The 21391-nt window shown below is 32.8% G+C and overlaps 1 protein-coding gene across 2 annotated transcripts; it reads right to left on the bottom strand.

The window, feature by feature from the left end:
* Window positions 1-12536: 12536 nt before the first annotated feature.
* On the bottom strand, window positions 12537-17857 carry LOC150035340 (protein NRT1/ PTR FAMILY 4.4-like). Of its 2 annotated transcripts, XM_090314490.1 has the most exons (5): window positions 17529-17857; window positions 16945-17162; window positions 15212-15655; window positions 14401-14513; window positions 12537-13496 (listed from the first exon to the last, which is right to left on the bottom strand). In XM_090314490.1, the coding sequence occupies exons 1-5, from the start codon at window positions 17620-17622 to the stop codon at window positions 12656-12658; spliced, it is 1710 nt and encodes a 569-aa protein (XP_090170616.1). In that variant the 5' UTR covers window positions 17623-17857; the 3' UTR covers window positions 12537-12655. The 2 variants fall into 2 exon arrangements, with proteins under 2 accessions (XP_090170616.1, XP_090170617.1); XM_090314491.1 differs by lacking the exon at window positions 16945-17162 and having other exon boundaries at window positions 17529-17665.
* Window positions 17858-21391: the final 3534 nt, after the last annotated feature.

Genomic DNA, 21391 nt, shown 5'->3' with positions numbered 1-21391 from the left:
TTAATGTATGCTATGCTCTACACTAGGCCAGACATTTGTTATGCAATGGGAATATTCAGTAGGTACCAGTCTAATCTAGGGTTAGACCACTGAACTGGCGTTAAGAATATCTTCAAGTATCTTAAGAGAATGAGGGACTATATGTTGGTGTATGGAGCTAAGGATTTGATCCTTACAAGATACACCGACTTTGATTTCCTGACTGATAAGGATTATAGGAAATCCACGTCAGAATCAATGTTTACCTTGGACATTGGAGTTGTAGTATGGCGTAGTATTAAGCAAGAAAGTAAATTCTCCTCTTCCTTCCCATATTCACTTAGTTCCCACAAACCATTACCCAAGAATTCTTAGAGAATAGGAAGGTAGCCTTTTTTGAGGTGTTCTTGAATTCCAACCTAAAGGGGAATTAGCCATTTTGTCTGAGTTGTCATACAAAAGTAAGTATCAATTTCCTTTTTCTGTAGAATTATTCAATTGCATGCTTAACCTAGGAATAATACAGTAGGCTATATTTAATTTTTGGTATGTGGTTTTCTGAATTTCCCTATATTTAAGAATTCCTAAATTAATGTCAAGTAATGGTCCTGTATTTTCTTTTGTTGCGTTAGGGCTTTCATTCCTACAAGTTGTTCTTGTTAAATGTTCAACCTAACTTTGTCCTAGATCTTAATGCAACCAACTTAAATTTGCATGTTGTCCATCAATTTAAGTTGGGCTAATTAGCTGGTCGAATTGACTGGCTATTGCAATTAATTTGGCTAGGTATAAACAATTATTTGACTCTAGTAGTAAGAATTTTATGATCAAATACATTAAATAAGAGAATTCCATAACAACCCAAGCTTTCTTAAATTGAATCTCAACAACCCAAGCTTTCTTAAATTGAATTTCAACACTTTATTTTATTTTATACATTTAAATTTATTTGCAATAAAACAATTTTACAAAACCCCCATTTCGTTATCCATGGACTGAAAAATTGTTTAACTGAGAAATTCGAGGGTTCCTTGAGTTCGACCCGTGCTACCACTACTACATTAGTTTTGAGTGGATACGGTTAAATTATTTGGTCTCAGTTTTTTTGTTCATTCTTGAATTTTCCTTTCTTTGTATGACTCGATCCTCCTAGGATCGAAATTCTTTGTTGTGTTTTGCAGAGCTTGGTAAGGAGGAAAGGAGAAGAAGAAGAGAAGCCAGAGAACGAAAAGCTATTGAAAGACAAATCTGTGTAGAAGGCACATCTGAAGAAGAGTAGAGATAATGACGCAGACTGAAGAAAGCACTTTGAAGGAACTTTCGGGTCCTGACCTTACTCAACAGCCCCTCTGCATTACATATCCTGAGACCACAGGTAATTTTGAATTAAAAACTAGTCTCATTCACTTATTGCCTTCTTTTTCTGGACGTGCAGATGTAGATCCACACAAGCATCCAAAGGACTTCTACATTGTATGTAGTGGAATGTGCCATTACAGTGTAACTGAGGAGAAACTCAACCTACAAGCCTTTCCGTTCTCTCTGAAGGATGATGTGAAGGACTGGTTGTACTATTTACGATCAGGGTGCATCATTTACTAGACATAAATGAAGAAAAAGTTTCTGCATAAATTATTTCTAGGATCTAGAGTTGCCAAAATCAAGAAAGAGATTTATAGCACCCTATAGGGGCATAAGGATTAATTATATGAGTATTTCAAGCACCATTGTGTGGACTTCCCCAACCATCAGATCCAGATCACCTTCTGATCTACTATTTTTATGAGGGATTATTGTAGTAGGGTAAAAGTAATATCTATGTAGCTATAGGTGGAGCACTGGTTAACAAAACCCCATCTCAAGCTATGAAGCTAATTTCCACCATGGCTGAAAATAACCAACAGTTTAGGACTAGAGATCACATATCCCAATCATCCATATCTTCACAATAGGTGAGTGAATTTAGAGCTGAAATTGCTGAACTATCTACTCTTGTGAAACAAGTTTTCTCTGCAAAGATACAATCTTAGGAGCCTGTTGCTGAGGTAAATTATGTTCGGAATCAGCAAGGCGATTAGATGCATATTAACAGTCATTCGGGCAACCAAGGACATCAGAGTCAGAGTAGTTCGTGTATGCCCTTGGAGGATATGGTGAAGAGCTCGACAGAGTCTACCATGCAAATTCAGCAACCACGAGAAGTTCTTACAGACCACTTCATCTCATATGCAGAGTATGGCCACTCAGATCTACCAACTAGCCGACGTGGTTTGTAGGCTTGACATTAGTATAGAAAGCTTCCTTTCCAACCAGTGCCTAATGTGTGTAATGTTAGTGCCATTTCTACTGTGAGTTGTATGAAGAGCTCTAAAGTGCCTGTTGATGAGCCAGTTAAGGTTATAAGTGAAGAGAATGCTGAGAATATTGAGGAGTAGATTGCCAGCCTGCCCAGAAAATGAGAGGTAAGATCTTATCCACCTTTAAATTTAAAAGATAATATCCCTCGTGCTTCTTTTCCTAGCAGGTTGGCTGTTGCTAAGAAAGTTGAGCACAGGGAGGAGGTGAAATCTGTCTAGTCTTCAGGTGGCAAAAGCCCTACTACAAAGGGCAAGAAAGTTTGGGGGGAATTTCTTGAAAAGAATGAAAAGAAACAAAAGGAAGAGGTCAAATAGAAAGTAATGTCGTCAGGTAATATTCTTGTTAAGAGGATGACCTAGATACATTTTTTGTGCCCTATCTTATAGGCACGGGAAAATTTGAGTATGCCATGCTAGATTTAGGGTCTGCAATAAACAAAATGATCATTTTTATGTATTCTGACTTTCAATCTCCACATCCTATACCTTGTTGATATTTTGGTGCAGTTACCTGACCATTCTCTTGTTAGGCCAATTGGTTTGGTTAAAGATATGCTTATTAGAGTCAATGACGTAGCTTTCTCTTTTGATTTCTATATGATTATATGAATGTTGATTTTTCTTCTTCTGCAAAATTGTTTGTGCTATTAGATCGACCTTCTTAAAGATTGCTAGGACTGTTATTGATGTTGATCAAGGGTCCCTAACTGTGAAACTCGGATTTCTATTTTCCCTACTTAAGCAAGTGGTTAAGGAAATTAACTAAATGAAAGTTAAATCCTATATTGAAGTGAAGGAAATTTCTAAGTGTTGAATAGATTTTCCTTAGGTAGTTTTGAGTTAAGTTTTAATTGATGGAATTTGGCTAAGTGTAAGGTCAAAAGGACCTATACATGAAGTATTAAGAGACATTAACGCATAAGTTGAGAAGGCAACCATGCGGTTGTAAGGTTAGACGCATGATTGGCCAAAGTATTGGTAAGAGGCATTGCCAAGAGTAACCATGCATTGGAAGCAAAGGAGAAAAATGACTAAGTATTTGACAATGCGTTAGTGTGTGCCATGCGTTGGCCATTAGACTTTGAGAGGTTATTTGTGAGGTTAGTAGTGCATGCAGCAACCAAGGTCTTGAAGAGGTTAGAAAATGCATGTGGCAGCCTCAAGTTGCATATCCAAGGGCGCTAGATGTTGGATGCGTTTGATGCATTAGATGATGGATGCATGGGATGCGTTGGATGATAGATGCGTTGGATGCGTTGGATGCATTGGATGATGGATGTGTTGGATGTGATGGACGCGATGGATGCGACAGTGCAATGCGTTGGTGATACACTATGTGTTGGTGATGCATTATGCGCTAGTGATGCACTATGCGTTGGTGATGTGCTATGCGTTGAACATCCAAGGGTTTATGGATGCATGTGCCGGTTGATGGTGTCCGGACATAGGTAGGTTGCGGAAATGGATGGGCGCATTTGTGGTTAACGCATATGAGAGTTGATAGACGCATGCAAGGTCGTCATCCTAACATGTGGCTTCTTGGGAAGAAACCTTAAGCCTTAAGCAAATGAGGTGGTTGCACAAGAGGACATGCAAAATTAAGCATTTTGTGTTGGCTAAGGATGCAGAAGACACCTAAGATTGCATTGATTGAACATTACGTTGATCAAGTAGGAGGTGTCGGCCTTAGAGCAATCTTGGACGCATATAAATAGGGCCAAAGACTTCAGATGAGAACTGAATTCTCTTCAAAGGACATAAAGAAGAGTGTATTGGGAGAAGGCTATGCATTGATGGTAAGACCATGCGTTGGTCAAGAGGTTCCAAGAGGGGAGATGCTGTCGGACAGAAAGGATAGAAAGTAGTATCAACTTGGGATGATGAGTTCTCCCAGAATACTCGTGCGTTTGAAGTGATTCTAAAGCCATCTAAAAGCTAAATGAGTCTAGTTTTCAGGGTAGGGCTGCCGGAGAAGAAGCTCTAAGGAATCGGGCTGGAGAATGAGGAAAAGACAGAGGGGTCGAGCTGTCAGGTAAGCTAGGCCAGTCTTGATGGTTTGATGTTTCCGACCAAACCACGAGAATTTATGAGCTAAGATTTTGAGGTAAGCTTCCTGAGACATTTTAGAACATGTTTGCAGAAGGAAGTATCTTAAAATAATTATGGAACTTCGAGTAATCTGAACTTCAAGTTGAATCTGGATCGTAGGGTTCAAAAGGGAGCCCGAGGTGACCAAGGAACTTCTAAAGAGAAAGGTTCCTAAACGATCAAGGTGAGTGGTTATTGTGTGTTGTATTGTTGATATAATTTCTATATATAGGTAAATATATATAGAGGATAATGTTAAATTGGCATGATCAGGGATATATGTTTATCTGATTACTATGCTTGTTAAGATATTGCTTGTATGTTTGTTTTGGAAACTGAAATTGTACCCGGAAAATATAGTTAACATGCTTGAAAAGGTACTTGCAGGGAAAATATAGTCGGCTACGACTGGAAATCGGCTTCGGTCAGCGAGAAATGATAATCGGTGACGACCGACGGAAAATATAGTTAAGTTACCTAAGCATAGCTAGTGGGAAAATAGTCGATGTGCACATTGGCGGGATAATAGGGTACAGGGAAAGTTTCCACAGAAATTGTTGATATGCTGTTTTAGTATATGTGTGAAAGTGCTGGGGAAAAATGTATGATCATGCTAGGGATAACCAGCGATAAAGCTGGGAATGTTCATATTATGTAATAACCAACGGTCAAGCTGGGATTGATTATTTTAACCATTAGTTGAGCTGGGATAAACCAGCAGTCTGGCTGGAGAAATAATTGTGAACTTGTGATAATGTTCTTATTGGCTACGTGATAACTGGCAGAAATGCCAGTTATTATAAGCCTTTTATTTAGAATTATGAGGGCTAACAGGTAGAAAACGCGATGATAATACTTAGAATTTGTGAAAAGTTGAGTTTTGTGTCGATTAGCACCTAAATCCTCACTGACCCAATATTATGCGTTATTTCGTGCCAAAGTGTACATGTTTATAGCTATTGCAGGAATCAAACGCATGCGCTGGAAATAAGCAATCACAATCAAACGCATGCACTGAAGCCAGGCGACCGCAAAGACAAACGCAATGGTAATTGCATGCGTCCAATGCATGGAAGTTGCAGTAATTGCATGCGTCCAACGCATGGAAATTGCGGTGATCAAATGAAGATTGCGGCCATGGAGTGATAACCATAATAGAAGTTTCCAAGATGGGTAGAACGCGTTAATAACTTCAGCTAAATTAAGCTCAAACGCATACCTTGGGAGTATCAACAAGATAAGGCAATGTGATAATGCCCATACCGTGAAAAAAGCAGTAGTGAGCCATACCGTCATCATTATAGCTGTCGGCGTCCAAACTCTATAAATAGCCCTTGGGATCTTCATTTTAAGACATCCGAACTTCTGCCTCAAGGCAGAGGTTTGTGATCACAAATGAGAGCTTGAACGAGATTTTTAGTGAGAATTCTTCATCTCCACAAACTAGACCGAGTGATGACTGGAGCTTTTGCCGGAGATGGAGCTCGAGAGAGACATCTCCACCATTCATCCATGGCACCATCGGTAGCCTTGACGTAGAGTCTTTCATTTCTCTTCTATTCTCTGTATTGTATTACATTTTAGCTTAAGATATCGAGACATTTTGTGACCAATACAAATCTTGATTCCTTCATCGCCGTCTTCTTCATCATCTTTATCTCTATCATTGTTTGTCTTTAACATTTATTTATCAAGAGAAATCGCATGCTTAATCATGTAGCTTAGAGATAGGATGCATGTAGCAACCCATCGAGTGGTGCGCGTTGTGCGAGTATAGTGAGTTAATCTTCTTTGCTTGGTGAAAGGCTGTGGCAACGCTTGTCTATGGGATGTTGCATTGCTTGTCTATAAGTTAAATAGCCGCGTCTAACTACTTGAGAAGGTAAGAGAAGAAGCGCACTAAAACGAAGTTCGCATTGTTCCTAGAGATAGGCACAATCTTATGCTCGACGCAACCATGCACTATAGAGATATAGTCATGCGGCTGACCACCGAGTGGTATGAGATACGTTAGTACAATGAGCTGGGATTACTCGGGCGATTTAAGATAATAAACATTACTATGCATTAATGGATGTTGTGTATCTACTTATTCTCATCGCAAATCTTCTCTTGCTCAATCTGTTTAATTAGGAGTAGAAGCAGTATGTAAATCCATTAAACTTATTTTTATTTTTTATCCATCGCCTTAAACGCATTGCTTCACAAGCATTATTGAGTGACAAGTCCCCGTGTTCGACCTCGGATTACCCGAGAAACTTGCGTTCGCATTATACTTGGCGCGAGCGTAAGAAACCTTGTGATAGAAAAGCGGGGTCATTGCATATTAGATTAACGCATCTTCATTCCGACGCATGACCTCAGATGCATGGGTGCAAACGCATAAACCATATCTAACGCATGATTTCGTGTACAACCTCATCCGTCCTTTATAATAAAATAAATAAACCTTTCCTAAAAAATCCCAACACTATGCATTGATTTCCAGAAAGTATATTTCTGTAGTAAAAGTTATTTGTTTATCTAAAGGCACCACTCACTGGGCTTTATCGCTCATGTTTTCCATGTTTTATGTTTTACCTCCCCAGGTAGCGAAAGGTGAGGAGTTCTAGGGTGCTGCTAAGGTTAAGGTCTGCCACAAGCCACAATTACACTTTCGGAGAGTTTTTACAGTTGTTGTTGTTGTAAACTTTGTTGTTAGTCTTGAAGTTGTATAAATGTTACATTGTTGTAATAAGATGGGCCTACCTAATCAGTTGTTGTTCGTCTCCTTGACTTAATCAGTTGGTTGTTGAATTTGTTCATTGGTATTAGAGTTATTTCCGCAAGAATTATTAGGCAGTAAGTGTCAATAAAAAGGTTGATAACTGCTGCAGTCATGTCCTTTCCTAGGCTCAGAGAATAGTTTGGGACGGGGTGTGACACTAACTCTGAGGCATGATGAGAAAATTAAAAAAAAAAAAATATGATTGACTCTCCTACTACTGATAATCCTATTTGTTCTAGTACTCATATTTTTCAGGACAGTGACCAACCTCCTAAGTTGGGGGTGGGAGATGGAGACTTGGTTGTATGTGGTGTTTATGGTTGATGAAGTCGAGTTGGGTCAAACATACCAACCTTAAAAAATTGTGCTACCTGGAGGTATCCAAAATTTACATTTTTATTTCTTTCTTAGTTTAAGTTCACTTTCAGTTTTTTTTTTTTTTTAAATTTTTTTATCTTATTTCTTTCAATTTTTCTTGATCTTTAGTTTTTTGTTTCCCATGAGGAGATGAAGAGAATTAATTTTTGATAAGCCAGATATCATCGCCATCCAGTATGCCGAATTTCAGAGAAGTTTTTCGTTTTCCTTTTATTTTGTCCCATGTTTTTCTTTTCTTTATCACATTGGAGAGAATGTTAGATTTTAAGTTAGAGGTAGGGTATGTCCGTGTTCTGGCTGGAGTCCTTGAGCATCTGAGCTATTTTAAGTTAGAGCTATTTTATTTATGTGCTTCTATGTATGTTTGCTCATGTTAAGTAGTTCGTTATGATGACTAGTCTATGACACACTCTCTTGTGATATTAGCTTATATGACATGATGTTTGATATGAATAATCTTTATTTTTAGCCATTTAAAAAAAAAATCTTATTTCTCATGCACATTTAAATTCTTCGTTTGCCTACATTAGGTCTTGCATGCTTAGAAACGTATTATTTAGCTTGTATTTTTGTTGTCACTTTGATAGACCCCACTGATTGGAGAGTGTCTTCATGATTGGTTGTAATGTAATATTGAGGGAGAAAAATGATTTATATGCCTATTTTTAAAAAAAACAAGCTGATATGTATTTGCATTGAAAAGAAATATCATGAAAGAGGAAAAAATGAACTTGTAATGTTATGCACGACTAGGGGTAGAAAGAACTACCTTGCTGTGATTAATTAGGACAATCATGAGAAAAGAGTGAGTATAGTTCCCTTTGTGTAAAAGTTAATACCTCTGGGTAAATGTAACGACCCGAGTTTAGGAGGGGTACATGAATGATCCGATATCACATCCGAATGAGAGGGATCCTGAGGACATGAAAGTATGATTAAGAAAGGCTTAAAAGAATTGAAAGTTATTACCTATATCAATAAGGTGCACCTTCTTTTTCGGTGGCTCGATCATAAGAACTCCAAGTTGCCAAACAAATCTTATAAATACTTCTTTTGCCGAATTAGGTAAAGAAAGACGAGGGAGATCCGGTTTCAGCCGACTACTACACAGTTTTTCTTCACTTTTCTTATGTTATTTGTTTGAAGATGTATCAAAATGATTCTTTAACATTTACCATGAATATTATAGACTAAGGTAATCGTTTCTAGCTTGGGTCTAGGATTTTTCTACTTATTTCAATGTATTTGTGAGTTTTCAAACTAGTTTATTGTAATTGTTTGATTCACTTCTGTTCTTGATTGATTATGATTATATTATTGGACGCTTGAAAATTTTATAATTATCACTAATGATTGACGCTTGATACGTGACATATAATCTTGTGTTAATCATTTAGAAGCAATAGGTTAAGTTAGTTTACGAATCAATTTGGATGAGCATTATTCAACCAACTTAGAATTGAATCCACAAATGTTTAATTAAGATTGTTCCTAAATGTTCAACTTAACTTTGTCCTAAATCTTAATGCAATTAAGTCAACTTAAATTTGCATGTTGTTCATCGATTTGCATTGTGCTAATTTGTAGATTAGGTCGAATTAACTAGCTGTTCCCATTAATTCAATTAGGTATAAACAGTTACTTGACTCTAGTAATAAGAATTTTATGATCGAATACACTGAACAGGAGAATTCCATAACAACTCAAGCTAGACTTTCTCAAATTGAATTTCAACACTTTATTTTATTTTATGCATTTGAATTTATTTGCAACAAAACAATTTCACAAAACCCCCATTGATTACCATTAGACTGAAAACTGTTTAATGGAGAAATTCGAGAGCTTCGACCCGCGCTACTACTACTACATTAGTTTTGAGTGGATAGTGGTTAAATTATTTGGGCGACGAAATTCGCTCCGAACACATTTCACTTTCATACAACTCAATTATAAACCAACATCAGAAGAATATCATTGATTCTTAATTGGGGCGAAAGTGAATTCACTTTTTTTTTAAATTTTTGCGTCAATCAAGAACCAAACCAATTTGATCGATTTCATAAAGAAGTGAACCAAATCGATATCCACTAAAGAAAAAAAATTAATGGATAGGTTTTAACACGGTTCAATTTATTATCGGTTTGGCTCTTGGTTTTGGCCTTTTTTTTTCCTTTCCCTTTCAATTTTTCATTTTTATTTTCACTTTTGTTTTGAATTTACTATTTTGCTCTCTTAAAACAAAAATTGGGTTTTTTAGATTGGAATTTGAACATTTTTTTTATTGACTTTATCTTTTAAAAAAATAATAACAAATATATATGCATCCTAATAAATAGTTCTTTTTCTAAATAACAAATATACATGCACCATAATCATGTTAGAACACTAAAAGGAACTTAGTGTTAGAGTTGATTTTTAAGGGTATATTTATACCCTTGACTCGATTCATTTTTTTACTGGTTTTTTCAATCAAAACCCAACATGAATCAATAATTTTTAGTTTTTTTCTTTCCAAATGCAACAAATATTTCGAATTTACACTAAAGGTTGGTTTGTAGTTTGTTTGTTTTTTTTTAAGTTTTCTATTACACTTCTACTTCCTAAGATCTGTTAGATTTATTTATTTATTTATTTATTTTTGCTTGTGTTTGTTTTACCATATTTGCAAGCGCCAAGCCCATTAAATTATATTCCAAAATTTTACTTTTTAAAAAAGAAAGTTTAATTGTATTCTTCTTGTACTTTAAAATAAAGGGGCAATTGCAAATATAATATTTAAGTCCAAAATATTAATAGATATAATACAATGTAAAATAATTTGTAGATATAACATAATTCAGATATAACTCTCAAAATCTATCAATGATAAAAGTCTATCCCTGATAGACTTAACTATCGAAAATAATATTCGTATCAACTAAGAGATTAGAGGATTCCCCTACCAAAATAAACATAACTCAAGTAGCACAGTGCTTGTACTATCAAACTTGAAATTAAATGTTCGATTCTCCCATCTTACATATTGTCAAAAAAAAAAAAAAAAAAGAAACTCCCAATAAAACATGTTGTTGAACTTCGAAAAGGGAAACAAATATAATAAAAATATAAAAAAAATAAATAAGAAGATTTGAGAAAATAGATATATTTGCAAGTCTTTAAAAACGTTGGTGTAACCTAAATTATTAGCAGTAAAAGTCTAAAAATATAGAATGTTAAAATTTATGGGCATCCCTCGGTGAGCCTCCCTTGGATGGTTTCTTGTTTCTATATTTCCAACTTTCTCAAAGTACTATATTATGAACTTTTTTACTTCTAAAATATATTATAAATATATAAAATAAATATAATATATATTTTTTTATATTTAATTTTAAAAATTATTTTTCATGTAAAGTTTTAATTTAAAATTTCAGAGAACAAAAAAACAAAGATACTAGTTTTTTTAAAAAAAGAAAAACGAAATAAGCATCTAACAGAGATTTGTGGTTCTTTATTAGGAAAGAAAAAACAAATAAGATAAAACGAAACAAACAAGAAATGACAACATTATCGAGAGACGAGCTTTTAAATAATTATAACAATAACTTTTGATCACTATTCTTTAAATTATATAATAAAAGTAAAACAAAAACCTACTAATGTGGTTGAGCAAAAGAAGAGATGTTGATGGTTGAATTTTTGAAAACCAACCAAAAAAAGCATAATCCATATTCCCCACTACTTTTCCTTAAGGTTGGCCTTCCTCTTCCACACATGAATCATGATCATCACTACCACACTTTCATCATTACACAGTTAATTTAATTATTGCAATGTTAATTATATATTATAAGCTAATTATTGTTATTATTGTTTCCTAACTTTTCTCCCACAAACTCCTCTCTTTCTAAATTCCCTTAGAAAAATTATATTCATATGGTCAAACAGAAACCTACACCTAGCTATAGCTACATCACACGTGTCTCACTTACCTTCCGACACCTTTATCATAATCATGACATCATCACAAATCCTACTTGTTTTTGAGTGATTTTGTAAAATATGTCTAGCTTAGTCATTTAAAATCAGTTTAATGTTTGATTTTATATTTTATAACAGGATTTTCATACTATCAAAGTTGATTTTAAATCATTAAATTAAATTATGTTTCAAAATGATTTTGATTAATGACATACGATTTTTATCATTTTAAAATCACTCCTAAACACGCCTCTAAGCCACACATCACCTAGAATAAAAATTATAATTAACAAAACGTGATATAATTCTTTTAGGAAATAGTTAGACTCTCAAACTAATAATGATATCAATTTAAACCCTAATGATTCGTAAGTGAATCAATTGATTTGTTATTGATCTTATAGCTTTATTTTTATTTGATTTTATATATTTTTTTAAAATAGTTCTAAAATCACAAAAATAAAAGTATTCTTCTTCTAAAATCCTTAAAAAAGTAGGTGTGGTAAAAATAATTATTATGTAATATTTCCTAAATAAAGAATAAAATAGAGGAAGACCAAAACACAAAAATCACTTATATTAATGAAAATTTGAAAGTAACTATTTGATATATTTCAACAGTTTTCTCTCTCATATCATGTTAGTTTTCATATTTAAAGAAGTTATAACGCAAAATCATACTAAAATTCTAAATTGATTCACTTGTGAAGATATGAGGTTTCAAACAAAATAATGATTAGTTTGAAGTTTTAAATGATATAACCAAATATAAATTAAAATTTTTCCTTTTTATTGGATTTACTTTTATTGCATTCTATAGTAATGAAGCAAACCATACTAAAATATTATGAGAAAAATTTAAATGTTACCTATACAGCTTAAAAAATTGTCTAATAAAAAATCGTCATGTGATAATTTCTTTTAAAAAGAAATATTATTGTCACTAAAAAACTACACCCATAGAAAAGTAGAAGTTAGAATTGAAACTAACATATGAAAAGTATATATTAGTATATAACTATTGTGTATTCTTATTACTTTCAATAGCTAAGATAAGTAGTCTCCAACTAAATTTTGTAGTAGGCACTAAAATTAGAGCACAAGAAAAAGTAGTTGGTATCAACTTTCAAGGCACTACAAGCTTAGAGTTTGAAGGTTTGGAGGTTTGGCTTTGAAGTTGGAGAGTTAAAGGTTGTTGAGAAAATCTATTGGCCCAAAATAGATAATTGAAGAAATTGACAAGGCTAAGACCTGCCAACAACCAATAAAACAGGTCCAATCTGTCATTGTTTAGGTCATTATGGCTAAGCCATCCACCACTGATCTTATTCACAAGTGACACCAACAAAGAGCTCAAGTAGAACCCAAAGGAGTATGAACAATAAGTCATGGCAGTTAAAAATGACTGCATCCCTTCCACAGATTGCTTATAGAAAAACTCAATCAACCCGACTGCGGTGAACAGCTCCGACACGCCGAATATCACGAACTGTGGTGCAATCCAGAGGATGGAGAGGGAGGAGGAGGAGGTAGAGGTTCGGCGTTTTTGCTCGACCAATGCGGCGGAGACCATGGAGAAGGTGGCGACGAAGAGGCCAGTGCCGACACGTTGGAGAGGAGAGATGCCGGAGTCGATGCCGGTGAGGCGATGTGCGAGAGGGACGAAGACGGTTTCGTAAAGCGGGACGAGAAAGATGAGGATGAGGTAAGGGATGGCTTGGAGGGAAGCTGGGGGGATTTGGAAGGAATTTGTGAGCCATGTGTTCATGGAAGCTCCTTGTTGGACTGAGAATGTTTGGAGCTGTGCTAAAATGGTATTGAAGATTATGGTGCATGCAAATATGGGAATTACGGAGAGAATTATTTTTACTTGTTCTACTTGTTTTATTGTGCAAAGCTTCCATGGACTTTCTTCTCTAATTCCCAATCTTCCTTCTTCACTTCTTATGCAAGCCTTGTCAAGGAATCTGTAAAAATAATAAATAATATATCATGTATTTTTTTTTTTTTAATTCTTAACTTAAAAAGAAAAATTTAAGTGCAATCAAGGCTATATCCATCTTTTGTACAATTTTAATAGCATCTAATAATAATAATAATAATGTGTCATGTGATAATTTTTATTTTTTTTTAAAAAAATTGAATTATTTATAGTTTATTTTTAGTGCGTAAGAAAAAGATCGAAGAACTGCACTTAATCATAACCCAAAATGTAAGGGGAGATAATTTTACCTTCTAAATATAATATTTTAATTTTGCAAATTTAAAAGAATAAATTAAATTGAAAACTTTAAAGTCCTACAGTTTTCTATTAATTATTTGTCATTAAAGGTTGACTGTTCCTCATCTCATGAAAAACTGTGTTTTAGACCAGGAAAAATATTTAGGCCAGGTTATACCTATTTTTATACCTCCCATCAAATTTTCATTATTGATTGAAGGATTATGAAAAGTGAATTTTAAAATTTTAAAAATATTAAGAAAACTTAATATTTTTTTTTGAAAGAAGAAAACTTAAAATAATTTGGGGAAAAAAACTTAACAAGCAATTCTTTCAAAAATTGGTAATAAAAGATTATTTTGAGAGCAATATCTAGATGTATCTTGGTATACATCTTTCTTTGTTCGTCTAATTTCAATAAAAAAATATTTTAGAAAAGAAATATGATAATTTATTAGGTGACAAACTGTGATTGAACACAAAAATGGGTGTAGGGTAAAACGCAATCGATTATTTTTCTTATTTTTATTCTGACATTTATATTTCCAAAAATTCATTTTAAAAAAGGAAAAATATATTTTAAAAAAAGGAAAAAAAAAGGGAAAACATAATTTGATTATGATATGGGGATCCCACAGGAAATGGCACACCTGAACTTGTGGGTATGGAGGAGTTTGACAACACCATTTTGACTTCCATGAAGCATTTCTGAATTCGAAGGACAGATTTGCAGCTTCCTCTTGCTATATGCAGCAACAAAAACCTATAAAAAAAAACAAAACAAAAAAATTTCAAAATTAAATTTATAGACACTACTTCTATCCGTAAAAATTTTTAAAATCAAAATTAAGTTTTAAAAATTAATATATATTCAAAGATGAAATGATTTTAAAAACATCACGACCTAATATCCAAACTTGATTGCAAATAAGAAAAATATTCGGGAGATTTTCAAAAATAAAAAAATAAACGAAACTATTTACACAAAATAGAAAGATTTTAATCTTTCTTAATAGAGACCGATAGAAATCTATCAATGTTTATCAATATTTTTTCAGACTATTTTTATAAATAGGTTGACATTTTTTTATCTGTGAAAACTTTCCAAAATATTAAGTATATATATGAATAGAAGAGTAAGGAAAAATTACACGATTTGTCTCTCGAGTTTAGGTTAAATTGCATTTGAATTCCTAAATTTTTCAAACTCAACAATGTTACCGATGAAATTTGTATTTGGTTTCATTTCAGTCTATTCATAAACTTTTCCGTTAATTACTAACGAAAAGTTGACGTCAACATAAATTACCCTAAACCCTAAAAGAAACAATAATCACAACAGCTTTCCGTTGATAACAAAAGAACTAACATAAAGAACAAAATGGTATCAAATAGAAACTTTTAGGAGTAAAATTGTTGAGGAATTTGAAAACTGAACGAGCAAAAATGTAGAGTAATTACTTGAGCAATTGGAGTGAAGATGCTGCCACGTGGAGGGTTATTTCTATAAAAGGAAGTCCCAGAGAGCAATGAAATCAAGGCAAGAAGCATAACAGCAGTAGAGACGCCAAAGCCAAGGTCCATGCCAGAATGTGTTTGTAGCCAAACAAGAAGAGTCAAGGCAATGAGCTCTCCAGTGCAAAATGCAAAATAAGCACAATTGAAGAAAGTGGAAAGCTTTTTGAATTGTGTAGGGTCTTGTCTCTGAAATTGGTCTGCTCCATGTGAAATTATGTTTGGTTTTAAACATCCACTCCCCAATGCTACCAAATACAATGCTGAGAAGAACATCAATGCTTCATATCCTTTGGCCTCTATACACTCATGACCTTCTTTTCTTCCCATCTCACATGCTGCTGGCCTTAGTCCTGGGTAATGGGCTTGCACTGTTAGAAGTGTGAATCCCTGCACCAATCATGCACCGTTTCAAACCGATTAATACTCAGGTGCAGTCCAGACTCCAATCTATCTCTTTGTATCTCTTTTCATAACAAAGAAAAATATACTTATTTTACTAGAGCAAATATATTATTTTATAAAAATTTGACACGTGCCAATATATAATTGTATATATATATATATTTATCTTACTGCCTAATCCACCCACCATGTACATTTATATAATAATAGGCTGAGTTAAAAAGTCAGTAAGATGAATGATTTCCTCCCACTAATTGGTGATATATGGCAAACTATTATGATAAAGGTTCATATATTAACATAAGATTTGGTTGTGTTTTTTCTTTTTTTTTTTTTCCATTTGTTTTTAATTTTTAATGAAATATAATTAGTTCTCAAATTTTTAATTGCAGTTAGCAAAAAGGTTATCTATGCTTCCAATCCTAAAGGAAATATTGTTCATCAATACTTTGTTGATGTCCATCACTTAATTTTATAAAAAAATCAATTCAGAAAGATCTTTGAGTGTACTTATATTTATGTATATTATCAATTGTCCATCAAGTTAATTAAGTGATAGACATCAACAAAGTACTGATGGATAACAAACTCTTGAGTGTTTGCTACATGATAAACTTTTTTTTTGTTTTCCTTTTTTCTTAATTTTTTTTTAAATTTCTTTTGATGTATTTGATTAAGCTGGGCTAAAAAAATAGTGCATGTTAAGATACATCAAATATGGCTCATTTTTTAAGAGAGGGAGAGGAAGAGAGAGAATAGAGATACTTTTTTCTTCTTTTGATAAAAATATAAATGCCTATAAAAAATTCTAATAATTAATAGTATAGACATATGTCATGACCAAAAAATAAAAAATTCAAATCATTTATCTCAATTTGTTGAAAACAGAAAACAATAGTCAACAAAGTAGCATCTAATAAATAAGTTTAAATATTAATAGTTGAAACTCTATTTTTCGATAGAGCAATATTTAGGTGCATCTTAGACTACACCCACTTTTCTTTTTGTAATCTACCTCAAATATACGCCGTAGAAAAAACTAAAAAATATTCTCAAAAGAAGAAATTAGAAAAGTTTAGAATCCATGACAAACATAGTTAAACCATCGAGTTGTCTTGAAAAAAATGGGTGCAATGTAATCCAAGATACATGCAAGTATTTTTCTACCCGAGTTGGAAATTGGAAAAAGTTACAAATAATCCATAGCTTTTCAAGACAAAAGTCATGGTGAATTGTTCCAAAGGAAATGAGAGAAGAGAAGAAAGTAAACATACAGCGAGCTCGATGAAGCCAAAGATGAGCATAGTTCGGAAGCTACCAAGATAAGAATCAGACAAGAAGCCACCAAGAAGAGACAAAAAGAAAACAGTTCCAACAAAATTGGTAACAACGTTTGCAGATTTAGACAGTGGGAAATGCATTTCACTGAAAACATAAGTTATCAAATTATTCCCAACAGCTGCTATTGCCATCATCTCAAATGCTTGAAGCCCTAAAAAAACCAAACATTTATATTATTAATTAAAACAAACTATACTATGTTAATTTAGGTTTCGTTTGGTAATCATTTGATTTTTTGTTTTTTTTTTTGAAAATAAAGTCTATCAACATTCCTTTTACCTCCAAATTTCTTCATTTGTTATCTACTTTTTATCAAACCAAACCAAATTTTAGAAACTAAAAAAAGTAACTTTAAAAAACTTGTTTTTGTTTTTGTAATTTGGTTATTGTACTTAAGAACAATGCAAATTATTGTAAGAAATGAAGAGAAAATAGACTTAATTTATAAAAAAAAAAAACAAAATAGTTACCAAACGAGGCTTTAATTATTAGTTATTAAAAAAACCACACAACTGACCAAGGACAAAGGCAGCAGCTCCCATTCCACCATGTTTGTTAGAATTACAACCTCTCCCTCTCCAATCCACACATATATCTTCATCTCTCTGCATTTGGATTAATTTGAACCCTCATATGAAATACAAAATGATAATGGGTTTGGGAATATTGGGTTTGTGTATTATTTATAGGGATAAAAGCTAAGGCTTGACTTGTGGCAGTAGTGGTGTAGTGCAAAATGGGGCCATAATCATTTGTGCTCAAGGAAACACTACAAAGCTAAGTCAAATAAGTAGAAGAAGAAGTTGATGGTTTTTCTTACATTTTTATGTATTATATTCAAATTTCAAGGTTAAATTAATAGGGTTTCAATTCTTATTTCTCTTAGCTCCCACTTTCAAAGTGGTGTCCCTCTACTACTCTACTTTTACTTGTTGCTTTATAAAATTCAATAATTTCTAAGAGATGGTAGGGTTCTTGGGGGAAGACAAATTGGAAGAACATAAATATTTCACCAATTCAGGCTATTCTCCCTACCTTTGGTTAAAATTTATAAAATCTTATAAAGTTAGTGTTGAAATGTCTTGAATCTGTTATTTGACGTTCTAAATGACTTGTCTAAATTATATACGCATTATATGTTATTTATGATTTTGGCCTTCTATAATATGTATCATGTGATATTTTTCTTTAATAATAAAAATAATCTCTCTTTCTGTCCGTGAATGTAGTTAACACATTGCCAGTGAAACTACGTAAACATCAACGTTGATCTTTACTATTTACAGTTTTTTCTCACTTTCTTTTATTTGTCAATTTCTTGACAGTAAATTCTTTCTGGATTGATCTAAACTTATTTTTATGCAAAACTTTATTTTATTGAAATTAATGAATTTATGAAAATTTATACTTCTTTCATTAAAAGAAGTGAGTGAATTAGCAAAATAAAATGAGTAGAGAATAAAAGTTGCAACATTAATTACTTAAATTTAGAGTCAATTTTGATGAAATAAAAAATTTAGGGTTGTAAAAAAACCTTACGACCTGATAAAAAATTGACCTGAGATGTGTAAGTTCAAAATAGATATTTTTATCGAAACTAAATTGACACAAATCAAAAAGTTTATGGAGTAAAATTATTTTATTTTTAGGTTAAGTTTGTAGGGTGAAATATTGTATAAAATTTTCCTGCCCTAAATTCAATTGAGATGGTGGGTGGCTCTGGAGCCATTAACTAAAGCCATGCACTTCCATATATATCAAGACAGCTCCTAATATAATCTATGTGATGAAAATGAAGATCCCAGCAGCTGATAGCAACTCTATAAAATGGCATTTGATATCCCATTTGGTGGGCATAGCCCACTTAGCCATCAAGTGTAGAGCACTTACTCATAGCAACCTTAATTGTGTGTTTTAAGAATTATATAAAAAGAAAAGGGATTTTGTGTTTTCTTCCAATCCCCAAATCTCTTTGCCTTTGAAAACTTTAATCACCCCATGTCTATATATTATAATATTTTCCCATCTTGTTCATTTGCTTATCTCATAGTAATGGGTTTCATAGAAAATGAGGAATTACTTTGTGAGTTAATGAATGGAAAAGCTGGTTTCACACCACAAAGAGCTTATCACCAAAATCTTCTAATTGGTTCTTTTGTTTATCTTTGATTCAAACTTGGAAAAAGATCAAAAGAAAAGAAACCCCCCCATATGTTTGATGTGTTAGCAATAGGTTACATCCTAGGGAATATCTCTTTTCCATTTTTGTTTTTCATTCAAATTTAGTCAATAACTTATGATATTTTAGAAGATAATAACATACTTTCTCACTTGATATCTTAACAATTTTGTGAAAAAATGGTACGATGTTTGTGCAGTCCAAAAAAGAATTTTTACTTGTTAATGGAGCAGTGAACAATATCTGAAAGAATACAATCAATGTTTGTCTTGAATTTTGGGTGTTTCTCTTTGTTGTTTATTTTCATGTTATCATAGGAGAGATTTATAGTGAGAGTTTGATGACTCTATCCATCATAATAGAATTTACAATTGCAGAAACGGGACACAATCCTGAGTTTAAGGCAAACTGATATAAACTTTTGATGGCCTTTTCTCTTTATCCTACCGTTTATAATTGGCTATTTATTGTGCGACCGAGTATTATTTATTTGGCTCTAACCTATGAAGTAGTCGGAGTATGAGACATAATAGTCAAACCTATCTCCTTTAAGAAATATTTCAATTTACAAATAACTGAGAATGCTTATATTAACTCTTTACTAATGAGGTTACCACTTTGATAAATCAAGTTGAAGTTTGTTAAGATAGAGTTTGTTGGTAAAATGTATAACTAATTTAGTTGTTGATGACTTTACCTTATAGTTGAGAGATTGAATATATTAGTGTCTGATTTGAATGGAGATAACACTATGAGTTTTTTTTTTTCCTTTTTTTCGATCGACGACTTCTACAGCCCCACTTTGGTGGCACGCTCCAAAATGACCACATATGAAAACTACCTTCGATGAAGACAACCTCCATCAATCATCTCCAACTACCAACTTCGACATCTAACTTCGCGCAATTACAACCTTCAGCAGCCAAACTTTGACGATAACCTTTGGTGACCAACTTCGACCACCAACCCCATCGATCATCTTTAATAACTAACTTCAACGACCAACTTAACTGCTCATTTACTTAAAAAAAATAAAAAATACTTGGTCTGTGAAAGTGTTTATAAATACAAAATTGAAATTATTAGTTTATAGTATTTAATAATCGTCATATATAGTAATTTAACTTTAGTACAAATACTTTGAATATGTAGCCAAACCAAAACAAGCTTGTGTATAGAAACATTTTTGAGAAAATATAACCAAACATATTTATTATTTTTATTTTAAATAACTTTTATAAAAAATATTTAAATACAAATGACTTTTTGGAAAATACATTTCACTGCCTGTCTGAAAGCTCAATCACGAATGGATATTACCATGATTGCATCTTTTGATGTGCTCATTTTTTTTTTAATTTGGAACTTAAGGATTCTATCAACATTGCTAAGTCAGGGCCTAACACTTAGATATTACTTGTTAGGAATACAGACCTCTAGATATCTTCATGATTGTATGATATTATCCACTTTAGGCTTAAACTCTCTTGGTTTCATCCAAAAGAGCTCATACAATTAGTTTTCCTCCCTTATATACCACCTATGAAACACAGATATTTCATATGAGGCAAAGAATCAGTATCAGATACGTATCAGATATCGATACTTCCAGATACTTCTCAGATACGTATCTGACACGTGATTTGATGTATCCATTTCTACGTGTATTTTTTTTATAAAAAAGACAGACAACTCATCTAATCTTTCTCAATCTAAAACTAGGCAACCTATTTAAAAAGCTCACTACTCGGGTCTAAAACTAAAAGAAAAAAATAAATAAATAACGAAACCAAACCCTAGACTAGAATCATCTAATCTCTATCTTCACGTTTGAGTCCCCACAAAATCCTCCAAAATATAAACCATTTGGATATCTTCAACAATTCAATAAAGAAGTTTTCCGTTTATCTTCATACTTCTCTCCCTCTAATTTTTTTTTCTTCTTCTTTGCTATATGAGTCACTTTTCTATTGCATTTTATTAACTATTGTACTTCAACATCTTAGATGTTGTTTTTTTTTTTTTTTTTTTTTTTTTTTTTTTTTTTTATTGTATTTCAGTGTTTGTATTCTATTTTGTGCTATTGTTGTTAACTTGTATGCTAAATTTATCTATATCCTAGATTTTTTTAAAGAAAAAGAAAATGTAATCCTTTTTTTAGAAATATATATATTAAAAAATATATAAAAAAATGACGCATT

The sequence above is a fragment of the Benincasa hispida genome, chromosome 6 (genome assembly GCF_027475165.1).
Source record: "Benincasa hispida cultivar pf3 chromosome 6, pf3_genome.v1.1, whole genome shotgun sequence".
NCBI lineage: Eukaryota > Viridiplantae > Streptophyta > Magnoliopsida > Cucurbitales > Cucurbitaceae > Benincasa > Benincasa hispida.
The sequence above is the reverse complement of the archived record's forward strand: the minus strand, read 5'-3'. Positions and strand labels throughout refer to the sequence as shown.